This window comes from Penicillium citrinum (assembly GCF_028827155.1).
Source record: "Penicillium citrinum strain IBT 23319 chromosome Unknown utg000001l:1.0-4955037.0:1.0-4956770.0, whole genome shotgun sequence".
NCBI classification, from domain to species: domain Eukaryota; kingdom Fungi; phylum Ascomycota; class Eurotiomycetes; order Eurotiales; family Aspergillaceae; genus Penicillium; species Penicillium citrinum.
In genome coordinates this window covers 4,002,548-4,024,959 of record NW_026622686.1, presented here as the reverse complement: position 1 = coordinate 4,024,959, position 22,412 = coordinate 4,002,548, and the positions used below count along the sequence as shown (strand labels likewise).

Here is a 22,412-nt window from a genome sequence, read left to right as displayed (position 1 = left end):
TTTAGGTAGAAATTGTATAGTATACGAACCTTCGTATTCGCAGAAACTTAGATATATATATTACCTAGTATACTACTACTAGTATTTAATAACTATATATATAAACTAGTAGTTAGTTATCTATGTTATAACTATATTTACTAGTAGAGTTCCCATTTGTTGCCGGGGATGGCATACTTATGATAGAAAATACTCCTGGTCGTATAAATGCTTATCTAAAAACAATACCTTGATTGTCATTCATGTATAAGAGTTCAACTTGTCGCTATTTAGCATAACTATGTAGTTCACAACCTAGCGGTGGAGGTTGTAAAGTGGATGGAATGCCAAGACCGCAATCGATAGGATAAGGTCAGCTGACCCGTGCTTACCTGGGCAAATCATAAACAAAACAATCGCGCCCCTCTTCAGTTCTCGAACATCTCCGCCTTCCGCCCTCCCGCGAGTTGATTCGCAGTGACAACCATGCGGATCACTGAGATTGTGATAGACGTGAGTCGCTAGAACAATAATTCCCGGATATACTGATGATGCGCTGACAATTGTTCTATCAGGGTTTCAAATCGTACGCCGTGCGTACGGTGATTTCGGGATGGTGCGCAAGCTCTCCGACTTTGTTGACATTTGTCGCAGAGGGGCAACAAGTCCGGGGATATACTAACAAAAGATCATAGGGACGAATCATTCAACTCCATCACCGGCCTGAACGGTAGTGGTAAATCCAACATCCTGGATGCTATCTGTTTCGTTCTAGGTATCACCAACATGAGCACCGTTCGCGCGCAAAACCTCCAAGACCTCATCTACAAACGCGGCCAGGCTGGCGTGACGAAAGCGAGTGTGACCATCGTCTTCGATAACCGCGATACCTCGAAATCCCCGATCGGGTTCGAAGAATATGCGAACATCTCTGTGACACGACAAATCGTTTTGGGAGGCACTAGTAAATACCTAATCAACGGTCACCGCGCGCAGCAACAGACTGTCCAGAACCTATTCCAAAGTGTCCAGCTAAATATCAACAACCCCAACTTTTTGATCATGCAGGGACGTATCACGAAGGTCCTGAACATGAAGGCAGTCGAAATCTTGTCAATGATCGAAGAGGCGGCCGGTACCCGAATGTTCGAAGACAGGAGAGAAAAGGCTATCAAGACAATGGGAAAGAAAGAACTGAAACTGCGTGAGATTGAGGGTCTTCTTAAAGAGGAGATTGAGCCTAAGCTTGAGAAACTTCGTTCCGAAAAGCGAGCTTTCCTTGATTTCCAACAAACGCAAAGTGACCTTGAACGCCTGACTCGACTTGTGATTGCCCATGACTACGTCCGGGGCGGGGAGCGATTAAGGGTCGCAGGCGACGAATGTGACAATAAGCGAAATAAGGTACAAGCGCTGGAGGAGAACGCGGACAAACTCAAAAACGAAATTGTCCACTTGGAAGAGGACGTCAAACGGGTTCGAGCCGCTCGCGACAAGGAGCTGCGGAAAGGCGGCAAATTCCAAGGTCTTGAAGATGAGGTAAAGGCACACTCGCATGACCTGGTTCGACTGACGACCGTTTTTGACCTCAAGAACACCAGCATGGATGAGGAAAAAGAAAAACGTAAAAACATCCAGAAAACTGTTCACGATCTGGAAAAGGTCCTCAAAGAGAAGAAGAATGTCTATGACAAAATTCAGGCTCAATATGATGCTGCAAAAGCAGAGCATGATGCACAAACCACAGAAGTGGAACAGAAGGAGGAATTGCTCCAAACTTTGCAGACCGGTGTGGCTTCGAAGGAGGGTCAGGAGAGCGGATATCAGGGTCAACTGCAAGATGCCCGAAACCGAGCCAGTAACGCGGCTACAGAACAAGAACAAGCGAAGCTTAAGATCACCAATTTCGAGAAGCGAATAAAGGAGGATGAACCACGAGCTAAGAAGGCCAAGGAGCAGAACTCTGGTCTTTTGTCCGAATTGGAAGAACTCAGGTCACAAGCCAAGAAGCTGGAGGCAGAGCTTAGCAGACTTGGATTCGAGCCTGGAAAAGAGGAGCAGATCAACCAGGAACGATCAGGCCTCCAAAGAGACATTCGTGAGCTTCGACAACGAGCCGACGGTCTCAGGAGGAAGGTTGCCAATGTCGATTTCAATTACACCGACCCCCACCCTCAGTTCGACAGATCGAAGGTGAAGGGTTTGGTCGCCCAATTATTTACCCTGAACAAGGATCGAATCCCGGCCGCCACTGCTTTGGAGATCTGTGCCGGTGGTCGTCTATATAACGTGGTTGTGGACAGCGCCGAGACTGGTACTCAGTTGCTCCAAAAGGGTAAACTTCGCAAGCGCGTGACCATCATTCCTCTCAACAAGATCTCTGCCTTCAAGGCTTCTGCAGAGAAGATTGGGGCGGCCCAAAATATTGCACCCGGCAAGGTTGACTTGGCTTTGTCTTTGATTGGGTATGACGAGGAAATCATATCAGCAATGAACTATGTCTTTGGTAACACGCTTATCTGTGAGGATGCCGAGACAGCTAAGAAGGTGACCTTCGACCCATCCGTTCGGATGAAGAGTGTCACCCTAGATGGTGATGTTTATGACCCCTCCGGCACACTTTCCGGTGGAAGTTCTCCCAACTCGAGTGGCGTTCTTGTTACTCTGCAGAAGCTCCATGAGATCAACAAGGAGCTGAAGAGCAAAGAGCGTCAGCTTGCTACCTTGGAGGAGAATATGAAGAAGGAAAAGAAGAAGCTCGATGCCGTACGGTCGATTAAGCAAGAGTTGGATCTTAAATCCCACGAGATCAAGCTCACAGAGGAGCAAATCAACAATAACTCTTCCTCTTCCGTAATTACAACCCCTCTCGATTTAGCTTTTGGCCTACGCTAACGTGGAATAGATCATTGCTGCGGTCGAAGAGATGCGAGCAAACATCGAGCAATTGAAGAAGGATATCACAGACGCCAAGCACCGACAGACAGAGGCAAACAAGGATATTAAGCGGATTGAGAAAGACATGAGTGAATTTAGCGACAACAAGGATAGTAAACTCGCAGAGCTACAAAGCTCACTCAACACTCTCAAGAAGAATCTCAGCAAGAACTCTGTTTCAGTGAAGGAGTTGCAGAGAGAGCTGCAATCTTCGCGCCTTGACTCTGAGCAGGTTGGCAGTGACCTTTCAGCTGCCGAAGAACAACTATCGGAATCAGAGAATACGCTGAAGGCACAGGCAGACGAGATTGACTCTCTGAAGAGGGAGCAAGCGCGACTCAAGGTGAGTTTCTTCATCGTGAAGCAAAATTATACTCGTCCACGGAGGCTCATTACTTTTTTTTAGGACGCCCACGATATCGCTCAAGCCCAGCTTGATGACGAAAGGGCCAAGCTGACCGGATTCGACGACGAGCTGCGAGAGCTCGAGAAGACCATGCAAGCCAAGTCTTCGCAGATCACCGAAGAGGGCCTGGAGATGCAAAAGCTTGGCCACCAGCTCGAGAAGCTTCAAAAAGATCAACACACTGCTGCCCAAGCTGTTGGTCACATGGAGCAAGAGCATGAGTGGATTGCGGATGAAAAGGAGCACTTCGGCCGTCCTAACACCCCCTACCACTTCCAAGACCAGAACATTGCCGAGTGCAAGTTCACGCTACGAAACTTGACCGAGCGCTTCCAGGGAATGAAAAAGAAGATCAATCCCAAGGTTATGAATATGATCGATAGTGTCGAGAAGAAGGAGGCCGCTCTAAAGAACATGATGAAGACAGTCATCCGCGACAAGCGTAAGATCGAAGAGACTATCATTAACCTCAACGAGTACAAGAAGGAAGCACTCCATAAAACCTGGGTCAAGGTCAATGGGGACTTTGGACAGATCTTCGCAGAACTTCTACCTGGTAGCTTTGCCAAACTCGACCCCCCGGAAGGAAAGGACATCACGGACGGACTCGAGGTCAAGGTCTCTTTGGGTAAGGTTTGGAAGCAGAGCCTCACAGAGCTAAGTGGTGGACAACGGTATGTTTCCCTTCCTCGCCAATATATCCATCGCAGATCACTGACTTCATTCTACTAGATCACTCATTGCTTTGTCTCTGATTATGGCTCTTCTGCAATTCAAGCCTGCCCCTATGTATATTCTTGATGAGGTCGATGCCGCATTGGATCTGTCTCACACGCAAAATATTGGACGCTTGATCAAGACCCGTTTCAAGGGATCCCAATTCATTGTTGTGTCTCTCAAGGATGGCATGTTCCAAAACGCGAATCGAATCTTCCGCACTCGATTCAGCGAGGGAACCAGTATCGTCCAGGCGTTGACCCCTGCCGACATGAAATGAGTATAATATAGCACTCAGCCTACATCGGTTGATTCTGTCATCAGGGTCTTATTGCCCTGCTTTTCCTTTCGTTCTTGATCTAGCTGGGTACATGCATTCGTCTTGTCTTTCGAGCCCTATTTGGCGGCGGCTGGAGTTCTGGAGTCGAGTCTGGCTTCTTGGATGGGAAGGAATATCAGTTCATGATCTATGCCACGCATGATGTATGTTTGTTTGGTGTTGCGCAAGCCCAATCTCTGCTTCCCCCGAGAAGGCTTAAATTCGTGTAAATCGTTTTTCTTCTTCTATCTTCTTCTTACTGTCTAATTCATACCATCTTGCCTATGTTGAATTGATTCCTCGGTCACCATGTAGACCCTCTCCCTGCCCTAAATTCCAGTGAGTATGTACACAACAAAAGTACCTCTCGACGGGATCGCCGTCTTCCGAGAATCGGATGAGACATGGGAACTCGAGAGTCTTTAAAATAGTTTATTCTAGTCGATGTATCAACTTTCACATCGATTTAATGTTTCTTTCTACCTCTCATCATCTGATTTTATATCCACTGATACAGCCTTGATTTGCCCGCTTGATACCAAAGGCGTGTGTCGGCACGTGCTACCGTTCACCGTCTCCGACCCGCCGTAACTCCGTCAACGCCGCCACTTCTTTGCGCCAGCAACCGTCCTTGTTATCCTGAAGGTCTCACTATAACCTAGTCGCATCGCGACATCTCTAAATCAGGGTATATACCCACTTGCGCACACGATCATCTTCCCGACTCGGAAGCGCTCCCGCCTCCGCGATTCGGCCTTGACAGCCCGAACTTCCCCAACTCCCGATATCCGTGCCCACCCCTCGCCCAAAACACAATGCATGACGATGAGCCTTCGTTGAATATACCTTCCCTTCTTACCATCGCGGTAGTTTCGTTCTTCGTCATTCGATGGTTCTTTAATCGCGATGATGGTCCTGCTGGCGCGAGCCGGACTCGCAGACGTGGCAATGTTGTCGATCCAGCTCAAGTCGAGCAGATCTCTCAGATGTTCCCCCAGTTAAGTACCCGCGACATCATGTGGGATTTGCAGCGCAATGGAGGTAGTGCTGCCGCGACGACGGAAAGGATCCTCACTGGACGGGGACTTGAAACGGTACGTTGTACATGCCGCGCGCTGTGATGGTGTCATTTTGATTCTAGACGCCACACGACTTATGTTTTTTCTTCACCATTGTTGAATTTATTTCTATACGAGATTTATGTAAGTTACTGACATATCCTGCTTAGCCACCTCCATCATTTCAACCTCAGATCGCAATTCCTCCTCCTAATACCACCGCTACACAAACCCCCCTCAGCATCTACCACCACCAAGGTTGATGGACAGGATTTGATATCTCGGTACAACCTAAGTTCGAAACTCGCCAGCGAAAACGAGCCCGAGACTTCAACAATAGCATCATCTACCAGCTCATGGTCTCAAAACAAGGATGAACGCCAACGTCTCCTCCAAAAACGCCGTGATGAGATGATCCTCGCGGCACGGAGAAAGATGATGCAGAAGAATCAGGATAGTCCCCAATAGTATGGAGTCACTGCGTGTTTATAATAGTTAATCACTGTCTCGGATCTTGATGTGAACCACGGCTTTTCCCGTGTCAACATTGCTACCAGAACCTCTCCTGCTTTCCTGTCTCAGCGGTATCCCGCCTCTGTCTTTGTATTAGAGCGCTTTTCGCATGCTGTATGGTGTTAGGTAAATTGGAACAATGTCGGTCTCACAACCGCTGCTCTATTTCGAAGAAAAACCGGGTATATGCGTCTATATACATAAAGTCGTTTGAGTGTAAGGGGGCATTTTATCTGCGTTGCACATGCACCTTTTAACGCCAAAAGAGAAGAAAATAAATGGAGGAGTCGAATAGCCCAAGAAAGCAAAAGTCTCATGCAAGTTAAAACTCCATGTAATCCTCTTCATCGTCGTCCTGGGCACCGTCATACCCACCGTTGGCTCTTTGTTCGGCCATTTGTTCGCGACGGGCTTGCTCTTTAGATGCGCCAATTTTGCTGGAACAAAGTTAGCAAGTAGAGAATAGTAACACTGGGACAATTTAATACGTCATTGTATCTTTTCGACGCCACATACCGGAGGTTGTCTACTACCCCAGTTAAGAATCCTCGCTCTTCGCCGACTTCCATTGCACCAACACCAGTCAAGGCTACTCCTCCACCTCCAGTTGCCGCAGCATCAAGGACATCCGTACCGGCTCTCATCTTAGCTAGACGCACTTCACGCAGATCTTTCATTAATCGCCGGATTTGATCTGAGTCAACTAGGTCATCGCTCGCTGACTCGAGCAGCATGTTTCCGATCTCAAGCCAATGAAAAGGCAATGCGGGTAGCTCATCGGGCGAGACATTCGTCTGGGCCGTATTTTGAGGTAGGAATGGCGGCGAGGCATAATATTTACCCCCATCTGGTGTATATTGTGGCCGGGCTGTAGGGACTGCATCGATATCTCGAACGCTAGGCTGGCCAGGTAGTGGGGGAGGAGGCGAGAATGCATTCTTATAATCTTGATGCTGGGATTCAACTTCGAGGATCAAGCTGAGAGGCTCGGGGTGCAACCACGCTGGAGGCATTATATTAGCACGACGCTGACGTTTGAGGAGCAATGCGAGCCAGAGAGGTAAAGAGGCACGTCGTGGAGGAACGAGAGGTTCAATGGGGCCCTATATAAAGTCAATTCTCGTGTGTGTATACAATCTCCATGAAAAAGGCTCACTCCGAGTAATTCCAATCCCTCAAGGCGTTGTCGAGGCACCACAGTCACCATCTCCATCTCCGCTAGAAAGCCGATCTCCGAAGGCGTAGTGCCTCGCGGTAGAGGAAACGCCATTGGATCCGAAAAATGCGAATAGCCAGACCAAAGCAGTAATTTTTAATAAAAACAATCGAAGTGAACACTGCTAATACCCCATGTTCTGCCTGATGCGTCGGAGTCGCGAATCGCGTATCTCGATGATCGCCGAAAGAAGGCGTGTTTGCGGTGTTTGCAACTAATTTTATAGCTGTCCCCGCCGAGCTTCTTCTTCTCCCTTTGCAGCTCAGCTCACCATCGTCTCATGAATGGTGCTTGCTCAGTGCGCGAGACTAAAAGCACAATGAGTCTACGCGAATCGAATCTCAGTCGTGCTGCGCGATATGCCGTGCCATTCGCTCTTGTCCTCATTCCCGTCTGGAGGACACAAGTCAATACTGAAGTGCCGGAGGCGTACCTGGATGAAGTGTTTCACGTTCCTCAGGCACAGGCCTACTGGGCGCATAAGTGGACTCATTGGGATCCAAAAATTACGACACCCCCAGGTTTGTATTTATGGTCATATATCCTGTGCGCTGCCATGCTCGCCCTCCGCGGATCTCCGGTCAAACTTGATACTGCAGCTCTACGTACCACTAATGTTGCTGCTACTGCTGTCTTTCTACCTTGGCGATTGCAGTCTCTCCTGGACACTGTGCAGAGAGTGAAGAATACCAGGCCATTGGGTGCATGGCTCAGCCATACTGTTCTGAATATCTGCCTTTTTCCTCCGCTATTTTTCTTCTCCGGTCTATACTATACCGACATTCTTGCTCTACTAGTCGTTGTCGAGGCTTACAATTGGGATTTAAAGCGTGTGAATGGAGGGAAATATGGACCAATTTATGCGCTGGGCTTCTTGTTCTTTGGATTGGTGGCTCTGGTTTGCCGACAGACAAATATCTTCTGGGTGTCAGTCTTTTTGGGTGGGCTCCAAGTCGTTCGTACTGTTCGTCAGTCCTCAAAGCCCTGCAAATCCTCCGATATTTCATCGGTTGTCAAGGGTGGGTTCCAAAATCAGGTCTACGACCCTCTTGTTGCTGAAGCCTCTCTGGAAGGTACGTTTCTTTTCCATTGATTATTCTGTGCCGTGCTGATGTGATGCTCGATAGACTACTTCAAAACTGCCCTTTCTTTCGCTGCTGCGAGTATCCGGAATCCCTTCTCCATTGTCGCATCTATCATCCCTCATATTATTATCCTGGGAGCCTTCGGTGGATTTGTCATTTGGAACGAGGGCGTGGTCCTTGGGCACAAAGAATTTCATACCGCTGGAGTACATTTGGCTCAAATGCTCTACATCTGGCCTTATTTCTTCTTCTTCTCATGGCCCTTGCTTGCCATCCCGGTGTTCAACTTCATTGCTCCAAGGGGCATTTTGCCGAAATTTCTGAACTTTGGACTGCCCGAAAAGCAAAGAAAGCTACCGAGATTGATGGCTGTTCTAATCGTCCTGCCTGCTATGCTTGCGATTGTTCATTTTAACACGATTGTACATCCGTTTACGCTTGCTGATAACCGACACTATGTTTTCTATGTCTTCCGTCTCCTGTTGGGAGTGCACCCGGCCGTGAAATATGGTGCTGTCCTGGTATACTTCCTTTGCGGGTGGGCGGTCATCTCTGCATTTGGCTTCTCTATTGTATTAGCTCCACCTCAACTCAGACAGGTTCCCGGTACATCGAAGTCCTCGAAGCCCGCAGCATCTGAGCCCAAACCCGCGGCCGTCGAAGAGCCTCAAGGCAACCGGAAAGAACGCCGCGCCAAAGCGAAAGAGGACAAGGCCGCATCTAAGAAAGAATCAACATCGAAAAAGGAGAAGAAAACCAAGCAAGCACAACCTGATCCCCAGTCCCCCGAGACCCTAGCCAAGGTCCAAGAACACTTTGATCAGCGCCAATATCAGCAACCAAATGCTGTCCGAACTAGCTTTGTGCTCGTCTGGCTGGCTGCCACCGCTCTATCATTAGTGACGGCTCCACTTGTTGAGCCACGCTACTTTATCATTCCATGGGTTATTTGGCGTCTGCATCTGCCAGCCTCCCCGACACTCGCAATGTTCCGCCAGAAACGGCCAGAGACGGAGGGCGAGAAAGCGCAATCAGATATTATTTCCAATGCTCCGAAATTCTTGGAGACTATTTGGTTCATCACTATTAACGCCGTGGCTGGGTACGTCTTCCTCTACAAAGGCTTTGAGTGGCCCCAGGAACCGGGCAAGGTCCAGCGGTTCATGTGGTGATTCTTGTACTACTGCTTTTTCCTCTGTGCTGAACAGAGCAACTGTACATTATATAAAAATCTTGTAATTGTACTTAATGTAAATTAAATAAAATTGGTGGTCTTCTTAAGTTCCCATATATATTTGTTCAAGTCAGTCTGTTGTCTCGTAATTTCGAGGCGGGCGGTGTTCATTTCGTTGTGGTTCGAGCTCTCCGGCGCTGATATATTTTCCACTTCACTAATATTTGACTTCACTTCATATCAGAGCATCCGAAGCCAACTTGGCTAACGACCATTACAATCCATTGTATGAATGGATTCAAACATGGAATGATTCGGCACCGATATATATTACGGAGCTCCCTTTTCTACCCGACCCGCAGAACAATTCGCCCCTTGAGGCTTAATCTGCAACCACTTGATCCTGGATATCTCAGTCGTCAGTCCCTGGTAACTAGAGATATTCGTCGCCATTTAGGTTCTACACCGATGGAGCGCTCCTCCAAACGGGTAAAAGTCACATCAGACTTGACTTTAGAGACCGAGGGTCGACAGGATCAGATCTCAACGCCCTTGAATTCGCTGCACAGATCCATTTCTCCGCCTCTACGGACACGTTCTCAAGGACTCGATCAATCATATTTCGCATGTCCAGAATTAGCCAATGATAAGATCGAAACTGAGCAAAAAAACGTGCCTCATTCTAAGAGACCTGGAAATCGTTCTTTGAGATTGATCCCTTCTCCTGTCCAACTCACCCACATCAGAGACTACCCTGCCTCGAAGGGATACAATAATGATGCCGTGCGGCTACGCGATATTCTCGGGGATCCTATGATTCGCGAATGCTGGCAGTTCAACTACATGTTTGATGTGGACTTTCTGATGAGCCAATTTGATGAAGATGTTCGAAGCCTGGTGACAGTGAAAGTAGTACATGGATCTTGGAGAAAAGAGTCGCCTAATCGAATGATGATTGATGTAAACACCCCCTTTTTTCGAGAATATATCTACTTCGAAAAAAACTAATAAATCAATGCAGGAAGGGTGCTCTCGCTATCCCAATGTTGAGCCTATCGTAGCTTACATGCCGGATCCCTTTGGAACTCATCATTCAAAGATGATGATTCTCCTCCGTCATGATGATTTGGCCCAGTAAGAAATTCAAGTTGATCTTTCGTGACGGGAATTTATTACTAACTATTTTAGGATTGTTATACACACCGCCAATATGATCCCTGGAGACTGGACAAATATGACTCAAGCAGTATGGCAGTCCCCATTGCTTCCTTTATCAAAGCTGGGCGATCCAGCTGCATCGCAAACGCACACAAAGATAGGCGCTGGGGCTCGCTTCAAGAGGGACATCATAGCGTACTTGAAGGCTTACGGGCCCAATAAAACTGGGAAACTGGTTCAGCAACTTCAGCGCTATGACTTCAGTGCAGTACGGGCAGCCCTTGTTGCTAGTGTTCCCTCTCGGCAGAAAGTCAGTGAGCTTGATTCGAAAAGGTCTACCCTTTGGGGCTGGCCTGCTCTGAGGGACCTTATGGGACAAGTGCCCATATATCAACAGAAAATGAAGACAGCTGAAAGCCAGAATGGCAGACCTCATATTGTTACACAAGTAGGACATTGCACTCAAACTTCCAGGAACCACGTTGACCGTCTTCTAGGTATCCTCGGTTGCCACCCTGGGCCAAACAGATAAGTGGTTGAAAGAAGTATTCTTCAAAGCTCTTTCACAGCGACGAGTGAATGCCGCTCCTAAATACTCTATTATTTTTCCAACGCCGGATGAAATACGCAGATCTCTTAATGGCTATTCTTCCGGAGGCTCGATTCATATGAAAACTCAAAGTGCATCACAGCAGAAGCAGCTTCAATATATACGTCCTTATCTCTGCAAATGGGCTGGTGATAGTGATGAAACAAGCTCGAATATAATCGATCTCTCCGACCAACAGTCTAAGAAGCAAGAGGCTGGACGTGGCCGTGCTGCACCACATATAAAAACCTACATTCAATTCTCAGATGCGGAAAAAATGGACACCATTGATTGGGCAATGGTCACATCAGCGAATTTATCTACGCAGGCTTGGGGCGCAGCAACAAATCCAAATGGTGAAGTGAGAATCCAAAGCTTCGAGATTGGCGTTGTTGTTTGGCCCGATCTCTTTGCTGATGATTCTGCCGTGGAAGATGAGCAATCTACTATAATGGTCCCATGCTTCAAACGTGACCAGCCAAGTTTGGCCGGGGACGGGGTCGAACAAGAGGAATTACAGACAGTTGTTGGATTTCGTATGCCATACGATCTTCCTCTCACGCCATACTCTACCTCTGATGAGCCATGGTGTGCAACTGCTTCTCATTCTTCTCCTGATTGGAGAGGAGTTGTTTGGCAGTAGAAAACAGCGCTACCATGCACTTGGTCGTAGTAGGGATGGCTTATAGCCGTTCCAGCCAAAACCTATCGTACCGATATACTCAGTAGTGAGACCATTAAACATAGTTGAACAATAGCACGCGGTTTCCTTCGAAATCTCTTATATACAGCACTCAAGAGCCCACTATCAATAAAGCATGTACCATGCAGTTCGGTCATAGATGCATCTCTCCATTTCTGATTTAACTCTCATAGTATTTCCATGTCAACCCTGTCGGATATTATTCGAAAATGGGTCCGTTCGTCATTATACGCTCTCCCAAGTTGACGATCCATACATTGGGAAAAAAAATTTAATCCCGAAGGCCAAGCTCAGCAATGAGTTCAACGACCTGCTCGATGTAGGCAGCCTGGGACCCTTGGGCGTTGTAACCCTCGTCGATGGCCTTGGTGTAAGCGCTGTGAAGGAACTTCTTCTATAAGATGGCAAAAGAAAATGTTAGCCACTGAAATAAAAAATCAAAAAACAACAAAAAACAAAATCGAAAACAGACCTTGAGGTCGAACATGCCACCCTTCTCAACCACAACATCATTACCAATCTTGTAGTGAACGTAGAGGTTGGCCTTAACAGTGTCACCGGGAGCGGACTTGAGCTCCATAACCAGCTTTGCGGCGAACTCGAATGCAGCCTTGAGGGCAGCACTCTGGGCAGCATCCTCAATGCTGACCTTCTTCCCTTGAGCCTCGGCAGAGGCGTAAGCCTTCTTCAACTCATCGACGTTGATTCCGGCGGCGGCCTTTTGGACTTCGGGGCTGTATTTGGCGCCGCTCTGGGCAACCTCGAGGGCGGTGATGAAAGCAGACAGGTCGACCATTTTGAGTGGAGCTTTGGTGGTAATCTGGTTCAGTTATGAAGAAGTTTGTAGGATTAAATGGGTTTGTTGAGAGGTCAAGTTGGAGAAGTGGATGGTTGAGGGGTTTAGTGGGGTTTTGCTGACTTGCCCAACACTCGCCAGTTGACGGCCTCGATCCAAGGAGGAATATATTTCGAACAAATATTAATATTACTACGCTAGGTTGATATCTTGTAGATAAAGACATTTATGTTAAAAAGGATTAATGCTAGTAGAATGCAATTTATATATTTATGTACTCAGAATAACATGAAGACTTCAACAACCTCTATCTAATCCCGACGCCCGCTGATGCAAATAGTAGATGCAGATGCTCGTGATATCCACTCGCTATGCATCATGCAAGAACAAACAAAACATACAGAACTAAAGAACAACGCAGCTAATAATCCACCGCCCAGCCATTCTTATCCAAGAAATCCTCACAGGCGGCCTTGAGCGCATAGTTCGGGCGCAGGTCATTGACCGTCATCGCAACACGAGTAATTGGATCGACGCCCGATTTCTCCACATATTTAGTGATTCCAATGCGATCAAAGCTGCTTCCAGACGGTGTCATGACGGGGTCATGCATAACTTCAAATGTAATGCCGTCAATGAGGTAGTCGGGCACAATCTGAGAAACGAAGTTAATATTACTCGCCGGCAACGCCACAGATTGAAGGCAAGAATATCTTACGCGTTCTTTCACTTCCCCGTTGGAAGCAATACGGAATGCCTCCCGCACATCATGAATCTTCTTCTCTGAATCCTTCCTCAATGCTTTCTGATCCTCCCCAAATCCAATCTCGCCCAACTCGCCCGCGTCAACTTGTTTCCGCAGCTCTGTAATCGAGCGATCCAAGTCAGCCTCAATCAAGGTTTCGATACCCTTCAATGTTTCGTTCATTTCGCGTAGTCGAGATGTCTCTTTCGCCGCCCAGATCTGTTGCTTAGCGCGTAGTACCGTCCGCGATAGGTTCTCCGTTTGCGCATTCTTGGAACTCAAACTGAGCTGATAGGCATCTATAGCCACATCATATGCCTCCTGTGGCCGATGAAGTTCAAGTAATGCCTGGGAAAGATAGTATGAGCTTTTTAAAGCAGTCGGGTTCTTCAGTCCGTAAAGATCGATTGCGGCGCGGGCATCATGTTCGACCTCGGCCCATTTCCCGAGCTTAATGCGGGTGATAGCGCGATTGGAAAAGAAGGTTGGGTCATTTGGATTCTTCTGGATACTAATCACATGAAGAAAAAATAATTGATTAGCTTCTTCGATGTTATTTTTTTTTTTGCGTTTGATCTCATCAGGAAGTAAAACTTGCACGGATGAGTTGTAGGGCGAATTGCCCCGTGGAAGCTGGGAATGCCTTACGCCTGGGAGAAGTAGTCCTCTGCGCCTGCGAAGTCGCCCTGTTTGTAGAGCTCGTTGCCCTTAGCCTTCAGCTCCTGCGCCATTCTGTGACCTGAACAATTTAGGAGTGTCGCAGGTGTGCGGTATGATCGCGGAAGATGGCTCTCAATCGCTGTTCAATCAGTTCCCCAGGTGGGGCGGCCCACTCATGCAGCGAGTTCGACTGTGTCTGAAGTATGTATGGTAGAGGTTCACGTAGAAGTGTAAGAGACCAAAACATGAAAGATATGATTCTTCGCTATAGGTACATCTTCTGCCCAACCTGAATCTGGTAAAATAGTAAAGAGCAACGAAAAGAAAAGAAACTGATCTGCTTCAGTCGACGTGGAAGTCTGTCGATCCCCGCAGAAACACGCTGACTCAGCGCTTTTTTATACAATCTATGCCTACTTCACAGTAGCATACTCTCTATTGCTAGAATAACATGAATTGACCTCGAGTAAGACTCATCATGTCTTCGCAGAGCCTTTCCCTCATACCAATAAATAGCCCCAATATGGTATTTAAATTGGAGCCGTAGCATGCGCTAAGTACTAGTTTAGGCATCACCAGGCATACAAGGTGATCAAGTCCGTACTAAATCTCGATTTCAAGCTTTGGGACCCCAAGTCATCAGTGTTATCCTGTTTACGCACTGAAAACCTGGGGAATTCTGACCTTGGAGCCTAGCACTGCTGCTAGTACTAGGCAGGTCCAAATGAAATGGGAAATCTCGCGCGAAATAAAACGCGAGATGCGGCTCCGTAATGACTATAAGTACGCCATTGATCCTCTAGCATTCTGAAGTATCATTTTACTGTGTACTACCTACATCCCCTTGAGGTCTTTTTTACAATGTCTTTGCTCACCGTAAGCCTCTCATTGCTAGCTGCAGTCCAAGCAGCCACGGTTCACCCGGTCCAAACTACAGGAGGATGCTCCAGCCTCCCACAATACGACTCCAAAACTGGAATTGCTGGTCCCTGGACTATTACAGTTGATCAATGCCAAAACACTACGGCAACTGATAATGTCTGTAGCATGGAAGGATTCGGTAATGAGGCTATTTACTTCCTACAACAGGGTGATACCGGCGTCGAGAAAGGTTATGTATGTTTCACTTGTAACTGGCCCGAAGGCAATAGACACTAATTGAGTACAGATCGGAATCGTCGACAGGAATGACCGAGCTAAAAACCCTCTTCGCTGTAACGACGCAACCAACTCCTTCGAAGCGTACGTTCCCTCCGGCGTGAGTGGATACAAATGGAAGAGTGCCAATATCTCCGACTATCCCTATAGTGCGGTCCTAATGTGGGGATTGGGTCAGTACAGTCTGCCCATTGAGACGTATTACCATTATCAGGATGATGTGAAGCAGGATGGAATTTTTCTGGGATCGCATAATGTGACTACATGGGGGATTCAGCGACAGGCTGGTTCGGCAGGTAGTGCTGGAAACCCATATTGGCTTTTGAGATTGCTTGGACCGAATAGTGAGAACCCTTCGAACGGAGAACTTTTGTCTGATGGTGAATATCGGACTTTTATTCGTGTTGATGGCAGTTAAGAAGGTAATATGAAAGGGGCTATAATAGATCATGGTCTCCTTGCAGAAACAGTCGTGGGAGATATGTGCATTTTGGTTTCATCAAAGAGATAGCGGCTACCATGCTAGTATAGTTACCGGAAACCTCGAAAGACTGTATATAGATACACTCCTTCATGTCATGACTTGTTTTGTCATTGTTTACTTTTTTGTCAGTTACTCAGCTCAATTCTAACTTGAAAAATGTCTATAAGCTTCAACATATTGCTCTGAATTTGATCTTTCCTCTAACGTATAGATCGCCCTAACCATTGAAGAGAGCCAATAGTATGGGAATCATCCATACCCAGAGTCTCCTTTCGCCCCTTGAATACTTCACGGAAGGCTTCCTCGGCCTTGACATACTCTTCCGAGTAATATAGAGATCGACCTAACCATTCAAGAGATGTCAGAGTACGCGAATCAGTGTTACCAAGAGTACTCTGAAATCCCTCGACACACTGGCGAAAAGCCGCCTCAGCTTCACCATAAGTTTCGTTGTAATACTGAGCCCGACCCAACCACTCAAGAGAAGTGAGAGTATGCAGATGAGTGTTACCAAGAAATTTCTTGCGGCCTTCAGAGGCCGTAATCAGAACGGCTGAAGCCTCGCCATACTTTTCACCCCAGTACAATGCTCGACCCAGCCACTCTAAAGATCTATGCGTTTCTTCGCTTGTGGGTCCAAGAATCTTGAGACGACCTTCAACAACCTGCTGGAAGCAAGTCTCGGCTTTGACATAGTCTCCCTGCCAATAAATGGATTGACCCAGCCATTCGAGAGACTTGAGCGTATGTTCATTTTGCATGCCGAGAATCATCTGCCGGCCTTCGAAAGCTCGGCGGAGCTCTTTCTCGGCTTCAGCATACTGTCCATTCCAGTATAGAGCGCGGCCTAGCCATTCAAGCGAGGTGAGTGTGTCAATATGAGCTGGACCTAAGGACTCGGTCCGCCCTTCAACAACTTTGCGGAATGCGACCACGGCTTTAGAATACTCTTCCAGATAATAAAGTGAGCGACCCATCCATTGGAGAGAGGTGAGCGTGTCAATGTTATGAGGGCCTAATGTCTTATTACGACCTTCAAATTCCTGGCGAAATGATAATTCAGCCACGGCAAAGTCCTGTTGCTCGTACATCGTTACACCTAGTGCCCGCAGAGAAGAAAATGGGTCTCTTTCATAGGACATAGACCCTGATGAACTGCCGGTCATCTGCCAAGATGACGATCGTGAGTCTGATGGTTCAGGACGTGTTCTTTTGGACCTCGCGTTTCCAATGTCAGGTTGGTTAATCTCCTGGAATTCTGGCTCCTCATTCGAATCTTGCCGTAATCGTATCCAATCATTTTCGAGCACACCGTGGGCTGACGGTCTCGCTGCAGGATACCGAGCTATCATATCTAATATGAGCCTCTCAGCCCCCAGGCTGAATACCGCTCCTTCAGGGAATGCAAAAGAAGCCCCATCAATATACTTCTGCAAGCCCTGGGGATCACGCTGCAAAGAAAATGGGTACTCATGGAATATCATGTAGTGTAACATTACCCCGAGAGACCATATATCGACTTTTTCAGAATAATTATATTGCATCGAGCATGCTCCATTGCTGCCAGAGGGATAGATCATTTGGACTTCTGGTGCAGCGTATAATCGCGTTCCCACCATCGATCGAAGACTGCTATCATCCTTGATTCGCTTGCTGAAACCGAAATCGCCGATCTTCACCCACCACTGAGGACCTTTCGTGACGACGAATATGTTCTAGTAGGTCAGCTTGATAGGCTCTAACTTTTACTAAAAGGATAGACGGGTGCTAGACTCACTTCAGGCTTCAAATCTCGATGTACAAATCCATCCTTGTGCATATGCTCTAAGCCCTCCGCCACTTGGAATGTAATTTCTCGTGCCTCGTTATCGAGCAATGGCTTTGTTAAATACGAGCCAAGATCACCATGCTTCATGTATTCCATGGCAATGAAAACGGAATCGTCATTCTCATACCAGCCATGATATTCCACAAATAAACCGCGGTACTATATCGATCAGATAATGAAACGATACAATTTTTTTTTTTTCAGTATATCATACCTTCTGCCGAGAGAACTTTGCAATTGCCTCTAATTCCTTGAATAAATCGATGCCCCCAGAAAACAAACTCTTCTTGCTAACCATCTTCACAGCCTGAAGTTCAGCCTGGTCCTCGCTCGTCAAGCACTTATACAACAAAACATTTCCATACGATCCACTTCCCACGGATTCCTTTTCTTCCCAAACATCTCTCCTTTCTCTGCGTCGTAATTGTCTGCCTTGAGCATTGGTTGACTGGAAGGTATAGCGATAGACTAGGTTGGAATTGAATTCTACCCGAAACTTTGTATCGGCTACGAATTCTGTCGGAGTCGAATTCATGTTTTGGTGGGATTTTATCGAGAGGGATTGGGCCAAGTTGAGGATAGTTCCAGCGTTCACACGTTACGCGCTGGGGGGGGTTTTTCTGTGCGGGGTTCGCGGCTGAGACGTCTCATCCTGGCGCTACGAAGTTGTTCAATTACCCCATCTCTGGCGAAAAGATCTGTTGATTGTTGCTGAAATTCGTGTTTTCGGTTTGATAATATCAAATTTGGTTTGATTGATCAATCTTTCCAATGTCACCTTCAATTCTGATTTCCTCAAGCCATTCTCCAGGGAAGTTCACTTTTTATCGCCCCACCCTCTCCCCCGCAATTTTATCGAATTACCCTGGATAACTTGGATACCCCGAGCGATTGGAATATTTACGAACTAACGGGAGAAAAGTTCAAAACTCGAATATACTGCATTGTGTATCTAGATCTACCGACCAAAGCAAACAGCAGAACTCGGTAATCGAATCGTGGTATCATGAAGCGCTTGGTAGAAAAGAAAGTATATAAAAAGTTGCGAATGGAAAAGGGACATCCATCGCAATCCAATGGTTTCATATCGAAACTGCAGACGCAGTGCAATTAGAACCCATATGTGGCAAAGTATGTACGAAGACCGTCATTCATGCAAGATAATGCATTTAAGAAGAGCCAGCGAACTTGGTCTCGTAGTCGGAGATAGCCTGGACCTTCGCGGCAGAGGCACTCTTAGGATCGAAACGGTAGTTGAGCCAATCGAGGGCAAGCTTCTTCGCAAGTTCGACGCCAATGACACGTTGACCCATGCAGAGGACCTGAGCATCGTTGCTCAGAATGGAACGCTCGACGGAGAAAGGGTCGTGGGCAGTAACGGCACGAATACCGGGAACCTTGTTGGCGGCGATAGCGACACCCAGACCAGTACCGCAGATGAAGAGACCACGGTCAGCCTTACCGGCCTTGATCTGTTGAGCACCCTCGACGGCGGGGTGGGGGTAGGCGGTCTTATCGGAGGCATCGTTGACACCGACGTCAGAGACAGAGGCGACGAGGGGGCTCTTCTCGAGAACGGCCTTGATGGCATCCTTGTAAGGAACACCAGCCTCGTCACAGGCCATGACAATGCGGAGAGGTTGAGCAGACATGATGATATGTTTTGAAGGAAGAGAGGTTTAGATAGTAGAAGGAGAAGATGGAGAGTAATTGATCAGATTTCCAACTGTTCACCAGTCAGGGCCAGCATGGGGGAAGACCCCTTTTATACCCTGATCTCTCTCTCCCATGGTTTCCGTGCAACGCGCAGGCCATTACTTCTGGGGAGTGGAGAACGGGTTGAATGGAACCAATCCTCTGGACTACGTACTGTAAGATGAGAAGAGTACAGTTCTGGACTACGGGAAGTGTCCAGAGTATCTCAGCCCCGCCTATAGCGTCATGGCCGGGAATGAGGGGGATGTGAGTGGGTGGAGATGAAGTCGTCGCCCAAAACCGGCTGGATTGTGTACCGCGCATACACAGGCGTTACGGGGTAATTACCATTTACCATCTACCATCGAGATCTTTTTACCATGTGAGTGTAGATGAAGGTGAATGGTTACTATCATATTGGGAAGGACTGCATGATTAGAATCATTCTCATAGCGAATATATAGAAAGCCATCGATGTCACCAAGCCACCATCTGCAGCCTCTGGGGTGAGGCATCAAGGGGTTGGGCCAGCCTCAACTTCCCAAGGTTTACGGCCAGGACCGTGCGACACGCCGAGCGATAAAGAGGGGTTTACGACGGAGTAGTTACTGCTGTACTGTACTCTAAACGAAGTTCCAATCTAGATGTTTTGGTTTATGGGACGCTTTGATTTAGGCAACCAAGCCGAGGTGAAATCGAAAGAAGAGAAGAGAAAGGAAGAAGAGTATAGTCCTAGTAGGTCGAGTTAACATGGATATTTCTTCTACCTCGATAGACTAATACGCTCCTATCCATGGGTGTACTACACAGTATGCTAGTAAGATGTTATTGTATACAATCAACTACTGTAGAAAATAGTTTCAACACCCCTGGAATCCAGCCCATTCGCAGTTCTCCTGACTCCACCAAATACGCTGGTCTAAGATGCTACATACTGTACTCCGTACACTACACTACATTATTATGTACATACTGGATGTATACGGGTGTGAGTACTCCGGAGCAATCATGAAGCATATGCAGATCGGACAAATCTCGTAATAGTCTAGTCTAGTCTAGTCAAAGATACTAATGTATGCGGGAATAGTTTCATCTTCGAATTCAAAAGGTGTCTTTTAGAAACAGTTAATAACCGGTTTCCAAGGTTTCATCCCAAATTAGTCTAACTTGGTTCACCTGGTTCCATACGTAACAAACACTTCCAAGTGTTCCACTACGGAGTATGAACTGGTTCAACTTCACAAATGTTCTTTCTGTACCTTTTGGCTCTCCAATCAGACCTTCAACCATGATTGGATGTTTTCATGTACCTCATCGGACGAACACTATGTGGAGTGTACAATATCAGTTATCAATTAGTACAGTAGCATTGTGCATGGTACTGTGTACAGTCGTAAGGAGGTGTGAACTATTGGTCTAAGCCTTAAGTGTGACATCACACGAGATGTTCTAGTGCAATGTAATTCATGTATCTGTATCTGTATCTGTATCTGTAAATATACAAATCAATGCAGCAGGGAACGGTCCTTCGTCGGGTGCAGCTGGTCGGCCACTAATGCGTCAGCGGGATGGGCGCTGGCGCCAAAGCCACCAAACACTAAGAACAGAGGACATGGACAAATTCTCGCATTGCTCTGAATTCAATTTGTTCATTTCCTCTTCTATTTAGACACCTACGGAGTAGTTACTACACTATTTGTACAGTATACTAGTTGATCACGCACCGACCAGCTATTGTCCTGACCGAATCTGGGGAAAACCCACTCTCAATCCCAATCTCTCCAACATCACCCGTCCTACTCTCTTCTTTTTCCTCTTTTCCACTCTATCTTTTCCACTCCCTTTCTACGTTCTTTGCACTCCTCACATAAACACCATGGCACCATCTACCTACCCCGTCCTCCCAGAGAAACTTCTCCTCATCTCACTAAAGATGTACTTCACCCCACAACGCACCCTCGACTACGTCCGCGGCCTCCTAGATCCCGCAAACAAAATCGTTCGCCCAGAGAACCGCGAGAAACTCCTCCTCGCTCTAATCCCCGATTTCCTCACAATCTGGCCATGTGCAGACATCATCCGAGAATACGAATCCAAGCTATCAGCTACCGGTACCTCCATCACCCCGCCTCCATTCCTCCTCGGCGCTCAAGACTGCATGTGGGAGGAATACGGCGCGTACACGGGAGAAGTCTCGCCAGCCGCTATCCGGTCACTGGGCTGCTCAATCGTCGAATTAGGCCATGCCGAGCGTCGTGCGGTCTTTGGTGAAACGGATGATCAAACGGCTCGCAAGGCTGCTGCTACGAGTGCCCAGGGAATGGTTCCTCTCGTTTGTATCGGGGAATTGACGGCCCCGGGCACGGTGGCTTCTGAGTCGGTTGGACTGGCTGTCTCCGAGTGTGCGGTTCTAGTACGTGCGGTACTCAATGCGATCCCCGCCGATGCTCCTGTGATCTTTGCCTATGAGCCTGTGTGGGCTATTGGTCAGCCTAAACCTGCTGGCGTCGACCATGTTGCGGCGGTTGTAGAGGGTATTCGTGGGGTCATTGGGTCACGTCCTGGCACTGCGCGTGTCCTCTACGGTGGTAGTGCGGGACCTGGTCTTTGGGGTGAGGGTGGATTGGGCAAGGCTGTTGATGGTATGTTCCTTGGTCGCTTTGCTCATGAGATTGGTGGTGTACAAAAGGTTGTTCGGGAGGTGGAGGAAAGTCTAGGTGTTGCGGTCTAGTAGACCTGATCCCGCATGAAAATAATCATGAAGAATGACTTTATATTCGCACTCACGCACCACATCTATCCTGAACTGAACTGCATTGAACTATGTTGGTATCATGGTTTGGTCCCATACATCTTACCGTCACGGTTATACAAACATCAATGTACCAGCTAGAAACCAGCTCCTCTTTCTCTTGGAAACCCACCATGCGAACCGGGGTTTAGACAGGGACGCCGAGCTGTTCAAATGAAGCCACTGGCTTTAATTTGTCCAATGCGTGGGTCGAAAACGCATTGGTTCAACCCTGAGCAAGTCCGAGTAGTTCTCGGGAAGCCTAGCTGGGGAGTCCCGTGGCAGATGGATCCCCCGCCAATCTCCACTCAAATCCATGCATCGCAATGGGGGAATAAAAATGGAGAATTGACTGGAGAAGAGTGGGTTGAAATGATTTAATCCACTACAGTTCCCCCCCC

The 22,412-nt window shown here is 47.5% G+C and overlaps 11 protein-coding genes across 11 annotated transcripts; 6 read left to right on the top strand and 5 right to left on the bottom strand.

The window, feature by feature from the left end:
* Positions 1-465: 465 nt before the first annotated feature.
* N7469_001519 (condensin subunit SMC2) lies at positions 466-4,319 on the top strand (the record flags this gene model as incomplete). The annotated part of the gene is made up of 6 exons (XM_056640439.1): positions 466-492; positions 555-595; positions 675-2,832; positions 2,885-3,259; positions 3,323-3,996; positions 4,055-4,319. 6 exons carry the CDS (start codon positions 466-468, stop codon positions 4,317-4,319), a joined length of 3,540 nt encoding a protein of 1,179 aa, XP_056506196.1.
* Positions 4,320-5,173: 854 nt separating this feature from the next.
* Positions 5,174-5,884, top strand: N7469_001518 (CUE domain-containing protein; the record flags this gene model as incomplete). The annotated part of the gene is made up of 3 exons (XM_056640438.1): positions 5,174-5,452; positions 5,500-5,560; positions 5,658-5,884. 3 exons carry the CDS (start codon positions 5,174-5,176, stop codon positions 5,882-5,884), a joined length of 567 nt encoding a protein of 188 aa, XP_056506195.1.
* Positions 5,885-6,251: 367 nt separating this feature from the next.
* On the bottom strand, positions 6,252-7,199 carry psf2 (DNA replication protein PSF2; the record flags this gene model as incomplete). The annotated part of the gene is made up of 3 exons (XM_056640437.1): positions 6,252-6,366; positions 6,446-7,032; positions 7,086-7,199. 3 exons carry the CDS (start codon positions 7,197-7,199, stop codon positions 6,252-6,254), a joined length of 816 nt encoding a protein of 271 aa, XP_056506194.1.
* A 265-nt stretch (positions 7,200-7,464) lies between these two features.
* Positions 7,465-9,402, top strand: alg10 (dolichyl-P-Glc:Glc(2)Man(9)GlcNAc(2)-PP-dolichol alpha-1,2- glucosyltransferase; the record flags this gene model as incomplete). The annotated part of the gene is made up of 2 exons (XM_056640436.1): positions 7,465-8,218; positions 8,273-9,402. 2 exons carry the CDS (start codon positions 7,465-7,467, stop codon positions 9,400-9,402), a joined length of 1,884 nt encoding a protein of 627 aa, XP_056506193.1.
* Positions 9,403-9,872: 470 nt separating this feature from the next.
* On the top strand, positions 9,873-11,794 carry N7469_001515 (tyrosyl-DNA phosphodiesterase 1; the record flags this gene model as incomplete). The annotated part of the gene is made up of 4 exons (XM_056640435.1): positions 9,873-10,364; positions 10,426-10,538; positions 10,593-11,010; positions 11,060-11,794. 4 exons carry the CDS (start codon positions 9,873-9,875, stop codon positions 11,792-11,794), a joined length of 1,758 nt encoding a protein of 585 aa, XP_056506192.1.
* Positions 11,795-12,125: 331 nt separating this feature from the next.
* Positions 12,126-12,650, bottom strand: N7469_001514 (uncharacterized protein; the record flags this gene model as incomplete). The annotated part of the gene is made up of 2 exons (XM_056640434.1): positions 12,126-12,248; positions 12,327-12,650. The coding sequence occupies 2 exons, from the start codon at positions 12,648-12,650 to the stop codon at positions 12,126-12,128; spliced, it is 447 nt and encodes a 148-aa protein (XP_056506191.1).
* Positions 12,651-13,071: 421 nt separating this feature from the next.
* Positions 13,072-14,126, bottom strand: N7469_001513 (putative U-box domain protein; the record flags this gene model as incomplete). The annotated part of the gene is made up of 3 exons (XM_056640433.1): positions 13,072-13,305; positions 13,369-13,906; positions 14,044-14,126. The coding sequence occupies 3 exons, from the start codon at positions 14,124-14,126 to the stop codon at positions 13,072-13,074; spliced, it is 855 nt and encodes a 284-aa protein (XP_056506190.1).
* Positions 14,127-14,916: 790 nt separating this feature from the next.
* N7469_001512 (uncharacterized protein) lies at positions 14,917-15,631 on the top strand (the record flags this gene model as incomplete). Its single annotated transcript, XM_056640432.1, has 2 exons — positions 14,917-15,171; positions 15,224-15,631. The coding sequence occupies 2 exons, from the start codon at positions 14,917-14,919 to the stop codon at positions 15,629-15,631; spliced, it is 663 nt and encodes a 220-aa protein (XP_056506189.1).
* A 266-nt stretch (positions 15,632-15,897) lies between these two features.
* N7469_001511 (uncharacterized protein) lies at positions 15,898-18,060 on the bottom strand (the record flags this gene model as incomplete). The annotated part of the gene is made up of 3 exons (XM_056640431.1): positions 15,898-17,412; positions 17,475-17,684; positions 17,740-18,060. The coding sequence occupies 3 exons, from the start codon at positions 18,058-18,060 to the stop codon at positions 15,898-15,900; spliced, it is 2,046 nt and encodes a 681-aa protein (XP_056506188.1).
* Positions 18,061-18,694: 634 nt separating this feature from the next.
* N7469_001510 (RpiB/LacA/LacB family sugar-phosphate isomerase) lies at positions 18,695-19,177 on the bottom strand (the record flags this gene model as incomplete). Its single annotated transcript, XM_056640430.1, has 1 exon — positions 18,695-19,177. One exon carries the CDS (start codon positions 19,175-19,177, stop codon positions 18,695-18,697), a length of 483 nt encoding a protein of 160 aa, XP_056506187.1.
* A 1,919-nt stretch (positions 19,178-21,096) lies between these two features.
* On the top strand, positions 21,097-21,951 carry N7469_001509 (triose-phosphate isomerase; the record flags this gene model as incomplete). Its single annotated transcript, XM_056640429.1, has 1 exon — positions 21,097-21,951. One exon carries the CDS (start codon positions 21,097-21,099, stop codon positions 21,949-21,951), a length of 855 nt encoding a protein of 284 aa, XP_056506186.1.
* Positions 21,952-22,412: the final 461 nt, after the last annotated feature.